The sequence below is a fragment of the Coturnix japonica genome, unplaced genomic scaffold (assembly GCF_054131305.1).
Source record: "Coturnix japonica strain WE unplaced genomic scaffold, WE-NBRP24 Scf044, whole genome shotgun sequence".
Lineage (NCBI taxonomy): Eukaryota > Metazoa > Chordata > Aves > Galliformes > Phasianidae > Coturnix > Coturnix japonica.
In genome coordinates this window covers 1,463,899-1,478,450 of record NW_028188947.1, presented here as the reverse complement: position 1 = coordinate 1,478,450, position 14,552 = coordinate 1,463,899, and the positions used below count along the sequence as shown (strand labels likewise).

The following is a 14,552-nucleotide window of genomic DNA, read 5'->3' as shown; positions in this document are numbered from 1 at the left end:
CTGTGCTTTGCTCTGATTCTCCACCAGCACTTGTATCTGACCAGTAGCGGCCGCTAACATTCTGTGCTGGCTTTAGGCTGGGCAAGCATAGGAAGCACTGCCTGCAGCAGAACCAGCTGAGTCGAGGTACCAATGGGCTGGACTGGAAGCCCTGAGGTTTTGAGGGCCTGACGCACAGAGAAAGGCCAAAAAAGAGACCATAAGTCCCTGAGTATTTAAGGCACAAAGGAAGGCTTAGAGGTGTGATGGAGAGCACGCCTGGAGGCACAGGTATCCTAGAGGCATAGAAGGAAGCCTAAAGGCCTAGAAGTTGCCCAGAAGGCTATGAGACCTTGTCATGGTTTTGTAATTTTGTAATTTTGCTATCAGTATTCCACATCATAACATCATGTCAAGTATGGATACTTCTGTTGAATGTGCAGTCCACAGAAGAAGACTACATATTCCAGAGAACAACAGGAGGAACAATAAGTCACGGGACCAGGACTCTATATAATCTCGTTCCCAGGCTGGAGTGCCCTCCTTCTTCTCTCGAACTTCTTGGAGAGTGGGAAGCGTTCCAGCCGTGTCGCCTAGAGTTCACAGTAGGCCTCTCGGTTTTCGGAGACCCTCTCTCTCTCTGTTTCGTTCGATTTGTTAGCCTTAATTATATTATATTGTGTTATCTTGTATTTCGGTATCATATTTAGTAAAATAAGTTTTTCCTCCTTAGATTGTCGCTGTTTTATCCCACTCCCCTTTTCCCCCTCCTTTCCGGGCCCCGGGGGGGGGGCCGTGGGGTGGCTTCCCCTGTCACGGGCATAGGTAAATCTAAGTAACCCGTGACAGACCTTCAGGTAAAACAGCGTGGAGGGAGGCCGAAAGCCTGGCCAAGAGGCCTTGCAGCTTTAGTAGTCCTGAGGCCAAGCTAAGGCATGGAGGCCAAGAAAGAGGGAGTCTAGAAGAGCAGAGGCCAAGAAGACCTAGGAGTCGTCCTTGAACCTAGTGGTCTGGACACCTACAGCCCAAGAAGCCTGAAGGCCTTGAAGCTGGACTGGAGGTCTTGAGACGGTCTTTGCTTCCCCTCCAGCCAGTTGGGAAGAGCTCTTCCATTGTGGAGATGGCTGTGGGTTGAGTTCAGCATCTCCTGATGTGTCACAAAAATCCAGGGCTTTCAAGAGGTCATTTATTGAAGTGCTTCAGATGGTGAATGTTCCTAGACAGAGCGCTTGTCTCCTCCAAGCTCTGAAGCCCAAGGTTTGTTCTGCAGGTCCTGATGATGGTCCAGGCATCAAACAGCCTAGAGCTGTGGATTACATAGTGAAGGGAGAGCTGGAGGAGGGCTTTGAGCAGCACTGCACAGGAATGCAAGCATCTGGTAAGAGAAGAGGTGTGTGCTGAGAGCACGGGCTGTACGGCTCATCTCTGTGTTCTTACAGGGAATGCAAGCAAAGATCTTTGCTCTCTGTTCTTTCCTGTAAGGCTGCAGCCTGTCAAAGCATACTGCGGATGGGCAGCATGACGACAAGTTAAGGGTGGCAGCAAGAGATGCAGCGCAGCCCTCTCCAGCAGCCAGGTGCATTATTCCTCTTTCTGCTTCTTAACCTAGAAGATGTGTTGAGCTTCCATAGTTGGTGCCTTGGTCACCTGTTTTGACGGCTTTTAAGCTCTTCCTCTTTTTCTCACATCCTAAGACAGCCAAGGACTTCCCTGTTTTGATAGGAACAGTTCATGAGCAACGGCATGGCTGTCTGTGTCTGTTCCAGATGGTGAAGGGGATGGTTATGTGAGTGCAATGATGGAGCTGACTTTTTAATGGCACTAGCACCCCGCTGATGTGCAGCCTTCAGGTACAGGGAGACAGAGAGTGGTGCCAGTCCCAATGCCCTGTGACTACAGCCTGGCATCTAACTCATTCCTTGTACAAATATTGCCTCTGAAAGAGAAAACCCATGAGATGCAGCCTGGACATGGCAAGCAGTTGATCACTGTATTTTACTGTTCATTCAATTGCATCTACTTTCCTTCAATTTGTTGGCCAAAAAAAAAGAGAATTCTTTCCTTGCCCACGTGCAGCTGTTTCTCTGAGGAATGCCTGTGGGAGTTGGTGCAAAGCAGGTTTAAAACTGAGCTGGTGACTGCAGAGGAGAAGAGTGATGTGAGGAAAAGTGATGTGAGACCCATGGGGGCAATGTGAGTAGAAATGTGGTGGGGAGTCTGAGAAGAACGTTTGTCCGTGCAGTAACAGAATAGAACTTATTGGGTACATTCTGGTTTGATATCAGTTGCACAGTGCTGATTTGATGTCTTCTTTAAACCCAAGTATAAATAAATAGACAATAATTGTCTGCTGGACTCTGGCTCTTTAAGCTCTCTTCAGATACCTCTCCATTTTGATGAACAAGTTCTGAAAACCTGAAGAAGATTACAGGAAGGCACAAGACACAGGAGGCTCTTTAGATTACAATGGCCCCAGGGTGCATTTGCGGCTGAGACCATCAACATCCAGTGCAGAGAGAAGTTTGCCCAAAGTGCTCAACAAGACAAAGTCAGAAGTAACAGTGAAGTTTCTAGGAGTATTAATGGGTCCACTGAGGGCTGTTACCAAGTGAGCTTCCCAGGGGACTTGTTAGAGAAGACAACTGGAAGGTATGACTACAGGCAGGCAAAGGCACTGGCATGGTGGCTCTGATTTTGAAAAACCCCTCCTTTGCCTTACAAAGCAGACAGGCTAAGTCCTGATTCCCAGACCCTTGGCAAGGAGATCCTGTCCTTCATGTTGGCTCAGGACCCTTCCTGGGCAGTGGATGGAGGTCTGTATGATGTCAAATAAAAGACACAAGGAGAGAAGATCCCAGGCTCTGCATGGGGTGCAAGGACACTGTGAGGTTCATGTCCCATGTGTGCCCTGAGTCTCATTGCAGAATGTGGGATGTGAGAATGGCCCAGTCTGAAAAAGCAGTCAATCCCAATGAAACTCTGAACTTGAGAACTCTCAGTTCCAGTGCCCTCCTTTGCACACACTGCCATAGTTTGTTGTCCTTTCTGCTCTGCAATGCTCAGAAGTGCAGCCAGTGCTCCACGTGAGGCTGCAGCAGTGCAGAGCAGAGAAGGACGATCCTTACTTTCACCCAGCTGGCAATACCTTGCTTGATGTGCTACAGGGGACCACTGGCCTTCCTGGCTGCCTGGGCACCCTGCTGACTCACGTTCAATTTGATGTTGACCAGGACCCCCAATCCTATTCAGTCAGATGGCTCTCCAGTGTCCCATATCGAGTCTGTGTTTATGTCCAGGGTTGCCTCTACCCAGGTGCACAATCAGGCACTTGTTCTTGTTATGCTTTATGCACTTGGTGCTTAGTGCCAACAGGTACCCAGTTCTCTGACTTGTCCACATCTCTCTGCAAGTCCTCTCCACCCTCAGTGGAGGCAACAGTACCTGTTCTTCTGGTTTCATAAGCAAACTTGCTGAAAACATCTTCTAGTCCTGCATGCAAGTCATCCGCAAAAACATGAAAGACAACTGGCCCTAAAATGGAGCCCTGGGGAGCCCTGACAGTGACCATCTATCAGCACGATGAAACCCATTGACTGTAATCCTTTGGGCTTCACCTACTGGCCAACTGCTCACCCACCGCAATCTGTTTCTGTCGAGCCGGATGCAGGACATTCTGTCCAGAAGGGCGCTGTGAGAAACAGTATCAAAAGCTCTAAAGAAATCCTCAATGATTAGTGTGCCCTGGTGGCGCAACTGGTAGGAATGCCGCCTTGCAACATCAGGGCCCGGGGTTTGAATCCCCCCTGTGGCGCAAGTGGTAGAAGTGCCGCTCTGCTACACAGAGGCTCGAATCCCGAGGATTGGACTCGATCGATGATCTCTAAGGTCCCTTCCAACCCGCATGAGACTATTACTATTACTATTACTATTACTATTACTATTACTATTACTATTACTATTACTATTACTATTACTATTACTATTACTATTACTATTACTATTACTATTACTATAACATCAGCTGGCTTCCCTTGTTCAGCTAAATTGATATAGGTGTCATAAAAGGACCTGAAATTGAATAGGACATTCCCCTGGGAATATTGTGCTGGCTGTGACCAATGACAGAATTGTCTTTCAGCTGTTTTTCCATAACTGCCACCATCATTTTCTCCATAATTTTACCAGGCACTGGAGTGAGACTGACAGGTCCATAATTGCCCCTGTCATCTTTCTTGCTCTTCCTTACAATGAGACAACATTTGCCAGCTTCCCATCAACTGGTATGACCCTAGATTTACTTAGATGCAATTGAAATGCAAGCCCAGATCATACCAAAGTGTCATCATTACAAGAACGTAGATGTGCCATAGCTTTGCAACGCCTTGAACTCTGGAGTATGCCACAGATGGAAGATAAAGACTGGCCTCTTCTGTTGGCAAGCAGAATAACACTACATGATACACAAGGACTGTGTCTCTGCTCTGCTCTGCTCTGCTGGCAGGGGAAAGGTGCAGGGGGTTGCTCTCATGTCAGTGCTCATATCTGAGGTGTGGGGCCAAAGTGGGGAGACCAGGCTCTTTTCAGCAGTGTGTGAAGACAAGACAAGGGGAAAAAACAGAAAGTGGAGCATAGGAAGTTCTGCGCAAATGTGTGCAAGAACTTCTTTCCAGTGAGGGTGATAGAGCACAGGAACAGGCTGCCCTAGGGCTTGGGAAGTCTCCTTCTCTGGAGATATTCAAGACCCGCCTGGCCGCCTACCTGTATGCCTACCTGGTGTTCCCCAGGGGTCTGTGCTGGGGCCTGTCCTCTACAATATCTTTATTGATGACCTGGATGAGGACATTGAGTGCATCCTTTGTAAGTTTGCAGACTACACCAAATTGGCTGGGAGTGTGGATGTGCCTGGAGTTAGCAAGGCACTACTGAGGGATCTGGACAGGCTGGAGAGCTGGGCTGAAGCCACTTCAATGAGGTTAACTGAGACCAAATGCCGCGTCCTGCTTTTCAGCTACAACAACTCCAGGTGACGCTATGCAGGCTTGGAGTGAAGTGGCTGGAAGACTGTGTAGAGGAAACGGACCTGTGGGTATTGATTGATGCTCGGCTGAACATGAGCCAACAGTGTGCCCAGGTGGCCAAGAAGGTCAACGGCATCCTGCCTTGCATCAGAAACAGGGGTGCCAGCAGGAGCAGAGAGGTGATTGTTCCCCTGTACTCAGCACTGGTGAGGCTGCACCTCAAGTCCTGTGTCAAATTTTGGGCCCCTCACTGCAAGAAAGACACTGAGGCCCTTGAACATGTTCAAAGGAGGGCAACAAAGTTGGTGAGGGGTCATATGAGGAGAGGCTGAAGGGGCTGGGAATGTTCAGCCTGGAGAAGAGGAGGCTCAGGGGAGACGTTATTGCTCTCTGTAACTTCCTGAAGGGAGGTTGTAGTGAGCTGGGGGTCGGACTCTCATGTCATTTACGATAGGATTAGAGGGAATGATTTCAATCTGCAGCACGGGAGATTCTGGCTGGACAGTAGGAAATATTACTTCTCAGAATGGGTGGTCAGGCACTGGAATGGACTGCCCAGGGAGGTGGTGGAGTCACCGACCCTGGGGGTGCTCAAGAAAGGATTGGATTTTGTGTTGAGGGACATGGTTTAGTGGAAGCTGTAGGTAACAGGTGAACGGTTGGACTGGGTGATCTTACAGGTCTTTTAAAACCTTAGTGATTCTATGATTCTATGATTCCCTTGCCCTTTTCCCTTCAGCAAACACTCCCTGGGAGGTCTCAACACATATCTGGAATTGAAATCTGGTGTTTAATTCAACAGGTTTCAAAGTACAGTCATGATGCCGTTGTCTTTCAGGAGCTGTTGGCCACGAGGACCCAGGGACATCTCAGGGGAGGCGAGTGGGAAGGATAACAATGACATCCTCTGCTGCTGAGCTGGGCAAGGCTCATGGGACACAGGGAGCTCATACAAGTGGGCAGCCCTGCAGAGAGACAGCTGTGCCCAGGAGCAGCTCTTGTGCACAGCACATCCTGCAGCTAACAGAAGGAGAAGAGAGACAGGGGAGAGAGGATGAGTACAGTGTGAGCAGACTGTGAGCTCGCAACAGGAGCATTGCTCCCATGCCATGACATGGTAAGTCTCACTGCAGACCATGCAGCTGTTGTTCCTATAGGGTTAACTAAAACTGAGACATCCAATAGCAGATCCGGCTGCAGGCACTGCATGTTTCTTTCTTGTGGAAAAAGATTTCTGCTCCAGCTGAGGGCTTCCATGCTGCAGCACCAGAGCCCAGCCCTGAGGCTTGTGATACCCAGCACGGCTGCAGGCTGTGCAGCTGGGGCTGCAGGCGGGTGCCCATGGCTGTCCTGCAGAGCAGGGTCCCTACTGTGCCTCAGGGGCTGTGGGCCGGGTATGGGACTCTGCTGCCTGCCAGGCTCAGCACTCAGCTTGCCCGGGGAGCTGCCCAGCATGTTATGGGGAGACATGTGGGGGGAAGAAGCCCCCCAGCAGTGCTTGTGCTGCCACAACTGCTACCTGGGGCAGGGGGATCACAGCTCCACTGCAGAACTGAGTGTTTTTACGAGTACTTTGCAAGAGGAGAGCCAAGGCAAGGATTTTCCACTTCCTGTTCTGACTGAAGGGAAGAGGATTAGGCGCAGAAATCTAATAGGGGCTCTCAACTTTGAACACAGCTCTGAGACTCCCCAGTTTCGGGAGCTCCCCATGCATTGGTTATTTTGTGGACAGTCACTCAGTTAGATTTTTTCTACAGGCATTAGTAGTTCATATGTCCTGCAAACTGGCAGATTTGTCTTAGACAATTTCAAGTGCAGAGATGCTTGGGCTGTGGTCTCTAAGAGCAGCTGCAATAAAGAGGAAAATATCCAGGAGTATGGGATATGATTAGGAAATGAGAAGAAAGTAAGACTTTCCTAATATTCTACTCTTTAAGGTATGGTTCATATTCATGAATATAAATTCAAGTTCTGGCGTTAAATGATCATTTTCCAAAGGAAAGTTACAGTATAGCAGAAGGAGTGTCTCTGAGAATTGTCTGGACTTGTCATTATCTTCTGCACTCTGAGCAGGACTCCAAGCCCAGAACTAGAAGATGTCCAACAGCAGCTCCATCAGTGAATTCCTCCTCCTGGTGTTGGGAGACACACGGCAGCTGCAGCTCCTACAGTTCTGTTTCTTGCTGGGTATCTACTTGGCTGCCCTCCTGGGCAACGGCCTCATCAGCACAGCCGTAGCCTGCGACCAGCGCCTGCACACCCCCATGTACTTCTTCCTCTTCAACCTGGCCCTCCTTGACCTGGGATGCATCTCCACCACTCTCCCCAAAGCCATGGCCAACGCCCTCTGGGACACCACGGCCATCTCCTACATGTGTTGCACAGCTCTTTTTCTTTGTCTTCTTCCTCTCAGCAGAGTGTTCCCTTCTCACCATCATGTCCTATGACCGCTATGTTGCCATCTGCAAGCCCCTGCACTATGGGACCCTCCTGGACAGCAGAGCTTGTGCCACCATGGCAGCAGCTGCCTGGGGCACTGGAGTACTCTATTCCCTGCTGCACACTGTCAGTACGTTTTCACTGCCTCTCTGCAAAGGGAATGTTTTGAACCAGTTTTTCTGTGAAATCCCCCAGATCCTCAAGCTCTCCTGCTCAGCCTCCTACATCAGGGAAGTTGTTTTTCTCATTTTTAGTGTCAGTTTAGGCTTTGGGTGCTTTGTTTTCATAGTTGTGTCTTATGTGCAGATCTTCATGGCCGTGCTGAGGATGCCCTCTGAGCAAGGACGGCACAAAGCCTTCTCCACATGCCTCCCTCACTTGGCCGTCATCACCCTATTTGTCAGCACTGCCATTTTTGCCTACATGAAGCCCCACTCCATCTCCTCCCCATCCATGGACCTGATGTTGGCACTTCTGTACTCGGTGGTGTCTCCAGTAGTGAACCCGCTCATCTACAGCATGAGGAACAGGGAGGTGAAGGATGCAGTGAGGAAAGTGATGACCAAATTTCTTTCCAAAGCAGTGAACTGCCCATCTTTTGGAATTCATGGCTTGTAATGCAGCTCTTTACTGAATCAAGCTGTCCTTTATTGTTTGTTTTGTGCCATTTTACCTGTGTAATTTATTCTTATTCTTCTTTAAAAATACTGTAATCTTTTCACTACTAAGTCATTATTGAAAGCAATTCCTGTTCACCTTGTACCATTGTAGTGTAGCCTAGACACACTGTACATAATGTACAAGGCTCTCTGTGAACCTTACCAGAATAAATGAAATGCCGTCACTCTCTCTGTTCTTCTTGTGAGACGTTTCAGGACCTGTACTGGTCAGACGTTCTCAGAAACCCACAGTCCAGCAGGAAGCACACGGATGTTCATCAAACTGTGCAATGGCTTCAGGCTGCAACAGCTGATGGGCCATCCCTGGGCTCCTGGACGGGGTCTGTGTTTTCAGGATCACGTGTCAGTGCCTCTGAGAGTCCAGCAGCAGCAGCTGGTTTGCACGTTGGTTGTCAGGTCCCTTCTCCTCATTTCCTGTGAGGAAATTCATTTCCCTGCACACAACAAGTTCTTGGATGTGTGTTATCATGTCAGAAGTTTCCAAGCTTCTTCCAGGGCTTCTTCCATTTTGTACACAGACATGATCACTGCCTCCAGGATGGTCTGTGGAGAGGGAAAGAAGTCACGGAAGGGATGCTCGCTCTCTCACTGACTGGATGTGGTTTTGGTGTTCTTCCAAGCCATGGCGCCTTCCATTTCAAAGTAGGCTTCTCAGGCTTCAGAAACCTATCTCTCTTATTTTTCTTGATTTATTAGCCTCAGTTTCAGTTAGATTGTATTATATTGTGTTATCTTGCATTCTGATATCATAGTTAGTAATATAAGTTTTTTCTCCTTAGATTGTTGCAGCTTCTCTGTTTGTCCCCTTGAGCCCAGTTCCCATCTCCCTACCCCCTTTCCCTTTTCCTTTCCCATTTTTCTGGTCAGGGGTCCCATGGGCCTACAGCCCCCCCTGTCATGGACACACATTGATCTAGAGAACGCCATGACACAGAGGCAGGTCATTGCTAGGAGAGATTGTTCTTTAAAGCATCATGTCATGTACAGAAGGTAATTCTAAAAGCAAGCTTGCCAGTTCTTTATTACCTAAGTGTTTTCTGAGCAAGGAAAGATTTGAGATGCTGATTTGAGTCTACTGCCATTGAGGCCATCCATCCTTCAGGCTGAGGAGTGAGAGTGCCAGGCCCCTATGGACTGAAGGCAGGCAAAGAAGTGGGGCTTGCTGGAGGAAAAGCCAAGAGCCAGCCCCGAGGACTCTGAGAGCAGCCTGGGGAAGGGTTTCAGGGTGGAGGTTCCTGCACAGAAGTGACTTAGTTCAGGGCAGAGGTGCCAGCCAGGAGAGGTGGGCTGTGCAGATGGTAATGACCATGACAAGCAGCCTTTAGAGGAGGAGCCAGAAAAGGAGATTTTAGGAGGGGGATGTCAAGGACAGAAAGTTGCCTGTCCTGTGACTGATTGTCACAGGTTTCCTAGATTTGTCTATGCCCGTGACAGGTGGAGCCACCCCATAGTGCCCCCCTAGACCCAGAAAGGAAGGGAAAAAGGGGGAATGGGATAAAAACAGCAGCAATCTAAGGAGGAAAACTTATTTTCTAAATATGATATTGGAATACAAGATAACACAATATAATAAAATATAATTGAGACTAATAAATCAAACGAAACAGAGAGTGTCCCCGAAAACCAAGAGGCCTACTCTGAACTCTAGGCGACACAGCTGGAACGCTTCCCACTCCCAGAGAAGTTCAAGAGAGAGAGAACTCCAGCTGGGAACAATATTATATAGTGTCCTGGTCCCGTGACTTATCCCTGACCGTGATGTTCTCTGGGATACGTAGTCTTCTTCTGTGAACTGCACATTCAGCAAAATCGTCCATGCTTTACATGATGTTATGATGTGGAATACTGATAGCGAAATTACAAAATTACAAAACAATGACAAACATGTTCATTGTTTTTCCTGGAACTCATTTCCATGCTGTCCCTCCTACTGCCGCGTGCGCAGTCCGTAGTGGGGGTCTCACTCCAGTGGTCATTGCGATGAATTCAGAAGTCTTCCTCAGGTTGCTTTGACCCAGCTCCTACAATCAATTCGTCAAAGCCATTTTCTTTGGCTACCTTTCCCTTCCAGCTGTATTGTCTTAAGTATAGACCCAGCTGTGTTATCCCAGCTGTACTGTAACTACAGCAACGTCTACATGTCCAACTAGTCCTATTCTTCTGACATTCCCCAAAGCCTAGGATACTTAATCTTCATGAAGGGCCTCTATTTTCTTGATTCTTATTTTCTGCTGTGACCAAAGACCCGTTGTGAATGAAGTTATCCCAGCTGGAGGCCATTCAGGACTGGTATTCCCCAGGTTTCAGTGCTGGGGCCACTTCTCTTTGCTATTTTCATCAGTGTTCCTCTGGGGTTGGTATTGGAGCCTGTAATGTTCAATATCTTTTTGATGACCTGGATGTATTGGAGTCTGTCCTGTTTAATACCTTTCTTGATGACCTGAATGAGGGGATTGAGTGCATGCTCAGTGAGTTTGCAGATGGCAGCAAACTGGGAGAAAGTTTTGGTCTGCCTGGGGGAAGGAACATCCTGCACAGGGATCTGGATTGCTGGGCTGAAGCCAATGGGATAAAGATCAGTAAGACCAAACGATGAATCCTGCACTTTGGCCACAACAACTCCAGGCAGCGCTGCAGGCCTGTGGCAGAATGGGTAGAAGACTGCATGAAAGAAAAGGACTGGGGGTGTTGGCTGATACACAGCTGAATGTGAGTGTAGCCACGAAGACCAATGGCATTTCGGCTTGGATCAGAAATTGTGTAGTCAACTGGGCTATACTGCCACCCCAAGCAAACCTACAGGCTTGGGGAGGTGTGGCTGGAAAGCTTCCAGATGTAAAGGGACCATGGTGTATGTGCTGATGGACAGTCGGCTGAATATGAGCCAGCAGTGTGCCCAGGTGGCCAAGAAGGCCAATGGCATCCTGGCTTGTATCAGAAATGGTGTGGTGAGCAGGACTAGGGAAGTCATCCTGCCCCTGTACTCGACATTGGTGAGGCCTCACATCAAGAGCTGAGTTCAGTTTTGGGCACCTCAGCACAGGAAAGACATGGAGGTGCTGCAGCAGGTCCAGAGAAGGGCAACGAGGCTTGTGAAGGGCTTGGAGAATCAGCCCTATGAGGAGAGGCTGAGGGAGCTGGGGCTGTTTAGTCTGGGGAAGAGGAGGCTGAGGGGAGACCTTATAGCCCTCTTCCAGTACCTGAAAGGTTCTTACAGTGAGAGTGGGGCAGGTCTCTTCTCACTGGTGACTGGTGACAAGTGACAGGACGAGGGGAAATGGCCTCAAGTTGTACCATGGCAAGTTTAGGTTGGATATTAGGAAGAACTTCTTTACAGAAAGGGTAGTTAGGTACTGGAATAGGCTCCCCAGGGAGGTGGTTGAATCGCCATCCCTGGTTGTGTTTAAGAGCTGTTTGGATGTGGTGCTCAAGGATATGATTTAGTGTAGGGTTTTTAGAGTTAGGGTACTATGGTTATAGTGTACTATGGGTATAGGATACTATGGTTATAGGGTACTACAGTTTATAGTGTACTATGGTTATAGTGTTCTGGTTAGGCTGCGGTTGGACTTGATGATCTTCAAGGTCTTTTCCAACCTGGGTAATTCTATGATTCTATGGAGAAGATGATTCCCTTGTTCTTGGCACTGGTGAGGCCACACCTTGAGTACCGTTTTCAGTTTTGGGCTCTTCACTATAAGAAAGAGACTGAGGCTCTGGAGCGTGTTCAGAGGACAACAGAGCTGGTGAGGGGTCTGGAGCACAAGTCTTATGAGGAGCAGATCAGGAAATGGGTTGATTTGTCTGGAAAATGGGTGGCTCGTGGGATGTGGTGGTAGATGTAACTGTGAGCAAGTCATAGAATTTATAGAATTACCCAGGTTGGAAAAGACCTTGAAGATCATCAAGTCCAACCACAGCCTAACCAGAACCCTAACTCTAAAAACCCTACACAAAATCATATCCCTCACTGAGGAAACACTGCAAAATATAGCGACCCATAGAGACCAGTAGCGACACATGGAGACCCATAGTGACCCCACAGAGATCCATAGTGACCCATAGCATCCCATAGAGACACATAGAGACCCATAGTGACCGATAGAGACCCATAGAATGAGAGAGAGCAGAGGGAGGGTATTGTGGCTGCTTGGCAGCAAGAGGAGCTCGATCATTTAGGGCTTTGGAGTAGATGGTGAGAAAGGGTGGGGAAGCCCACAGGGGGGCAGGACATGGTGCACATGGCATGGAGCTGGGGAAGCTTCCCAGCACTTTGAGGTGACCACTGCCAGGCAGGGACAAATCCCAGCAGTCCATGCTGAGCATGAGAACAAGGACACACAACAGACACACAGTGTGTAGCTTTGCTGAGGGATTTATTGATCATCAGGGGGTGTCATTGATCATCAGGATCTTCATTATCAGAGGGCAAAGCTGGTCATCAGAGGGCAGCACTGGTCATCCGAGGGCAGCAGTGGTCATCAGAGGATGTCAGAGGGCATCACTGGCAAGGAGGAGCCTTGTCCCTGCAGGGTTTGTCCCCAAGGACTTAGGTCAGGAGAAAGACTGGCAGCAGCCAAGAGACCCAGGGCAGGATGTGGGTCCCATGGGGACAGAAGCCACAGCCCCTGTCCCAGCTGCATGGTGACTCTGGGCCATCCATAGGGCACCCTGAGCCTGCCCCCTCCAGATCTGTTCCTCTGCACAGCCCCATAGAGCGCAAGGGAAGGGCTGGAGGTGACAGTGCCCAGGTCCCCCTTGAACAGGCCACAGACAGTCCCCTCCATACCATCATTTCCCAGCACTGATGCCCAGTCCTCAGTGCTCCAGGTACACACAGGGTCCACCAAGTTCCATTTGGGTTTGTAAGCATCCCCATGCCACTCACCTAGACATGTAGATCCAGGGCCACATGTCTCACATGTGGGGGATTTTCCTCTGTCCTGGGGAAAAAGGGGCTGTTAGGGACACACCGAGGCTATAGAGAAAGTAGAACGTGTTGGGGCAATAAGACACAGTGGGACACCCTAAAGGTGCAGGGACCCATTGTGGGCACTAGAACAGAATGCCCAAGGCATGGTCCTGTAGCCAGCTCATCCCTCCTAACTAACCCCATTGCCTCCTTCCCCTGCCCATTGCCCTTTCACATCTGGAGGGAGCCCAACAGAGGCCTTGGGGCTGCAGGAGTGTCCCCAAGTCCCAGGGACTGGGTTGGTCCCAGGGTTACCCCCAACCTCATGGCTGCCAAGGACTGTGTGCGCCTCTGCCCATGGAGGTGCCCAGGGCTGGGGTTGGGTATAGATACCGGGTAGGGGTCTGGGGGGACCAAAGGAGGGGAATAGGGGTGCCAAGAGTCTTGGGGGTGCTAAACAGAGAGTAACGGAGAACGAGGGACCTAAAGAGATAAGAATCAGGTTGCCAATTAAAGGAGATCTGTTGGTGCAAAAAGGATGGGATGTGGGGACCCGAAGAGAGGGCATTTGGAGCCAAGAAGAGAAGGGATTTGGGGAACCCACAAAAAAGATGACGAGAATGCAAATGGAAGAAATTTGGATGTGCCAAATAGAGGGGTAGCCCCTGCCAGGCAGGGACAGACCCCACCTGCTCCTGCAGAGCTCCATGCAGGGCCACCCTTGGGCACAACGAATGTGTTTGCCCGGACACTCACCACAGTAACTTCCAAGTACGGCACTTGCAAAAGTGGCTGTGGGAGGAGGAGTAGGAGAGAGCGTGAGAGAGATGCTTGCATTGGGGATCCCCAATGGCCCATCACCTCCAGCCCCAGCCCACATCCCCCACAGATGCTTCACCTGAGCTTCCACTGTGAAGCACAGGGAAGCGAGGAGCATCACGAGGCTGAGCACAGCTGCCTTCATCTTCCTCTGTGCTCTGGGAGCTGGGTGAGGCTGCAGGAGGCAAGGTCTGCATTTATCCTCCAGAGCCCCTCCCACTCCCCAGATGCCCCTGGGCTTGGCAGACTCCCCTGACATGGACTAAGCCCTGCATGCAGCAATCCCCTTCCTTGGCCCCAGGAAACATGAGGAAGCCAGGGATCAGAGGAAGAAGACTGAGTGCTGGGATCCCAATGTCACTGAGCCCAAATCCCCCAGGTCCCAGCACTCAGCATACACGGCATTTCTGTCCCCGAGGACCACCCAGAGATGACGCTGTCCCCATATCAAGGCTTTGTCCAAGGACTCATCACTGAGTCCTGTCCAGTCCTGTGAGGCTACCAGTTTTGAGGCTGATTTTATCGGGAACTAGGACACAGCATTTGGGGACACTGGGAGGTGTGAGGATATCAGGGACATGGGGAGTGTGGAACTTACGAAGATATTTGTAAGGCAAGGGGTCACAGGGAGATGGTGACATGAGGATATGGGAACAACATGGGGACATGAGTGTATCATGGCAGTATGGAGACATAATGGAAATA

General features: G+C 49.7%; 1 protein-coding gene across 1 annotated transcript; it reads left to right on the top strand.

The window, feature by feature from the left end:
* The first annotated feature begins 7,433 nt into the window (after positions 1 to 7,433).
* LOC146752554 (olfactory receptor 14J1-like) lies at positions 7,434 to 8,054 on the top strand. The gene has a single exon (XM_085531762.1). The coding sequence runs from the start codon at positions 7,434 to 7,436 to the stop codon at positions 8,052 to 8,054; it is 621 nt and encodes a 206-aa protein (XP_085387888.1).
* The last annotated feature ends 6,498 nt before the right edge of the window (positions 8,055 to 14,552 follow it).

Bases quoted from the DNA above. Each gene is read 5' to 3' on its own strand.
- LOC146752554 (XM_085531762.1), top strand. From the start codon at position 7,434: ATGTCCTATGACCGCTATGTTGCCATCTGCAAGCCCCTGCACTATGGG.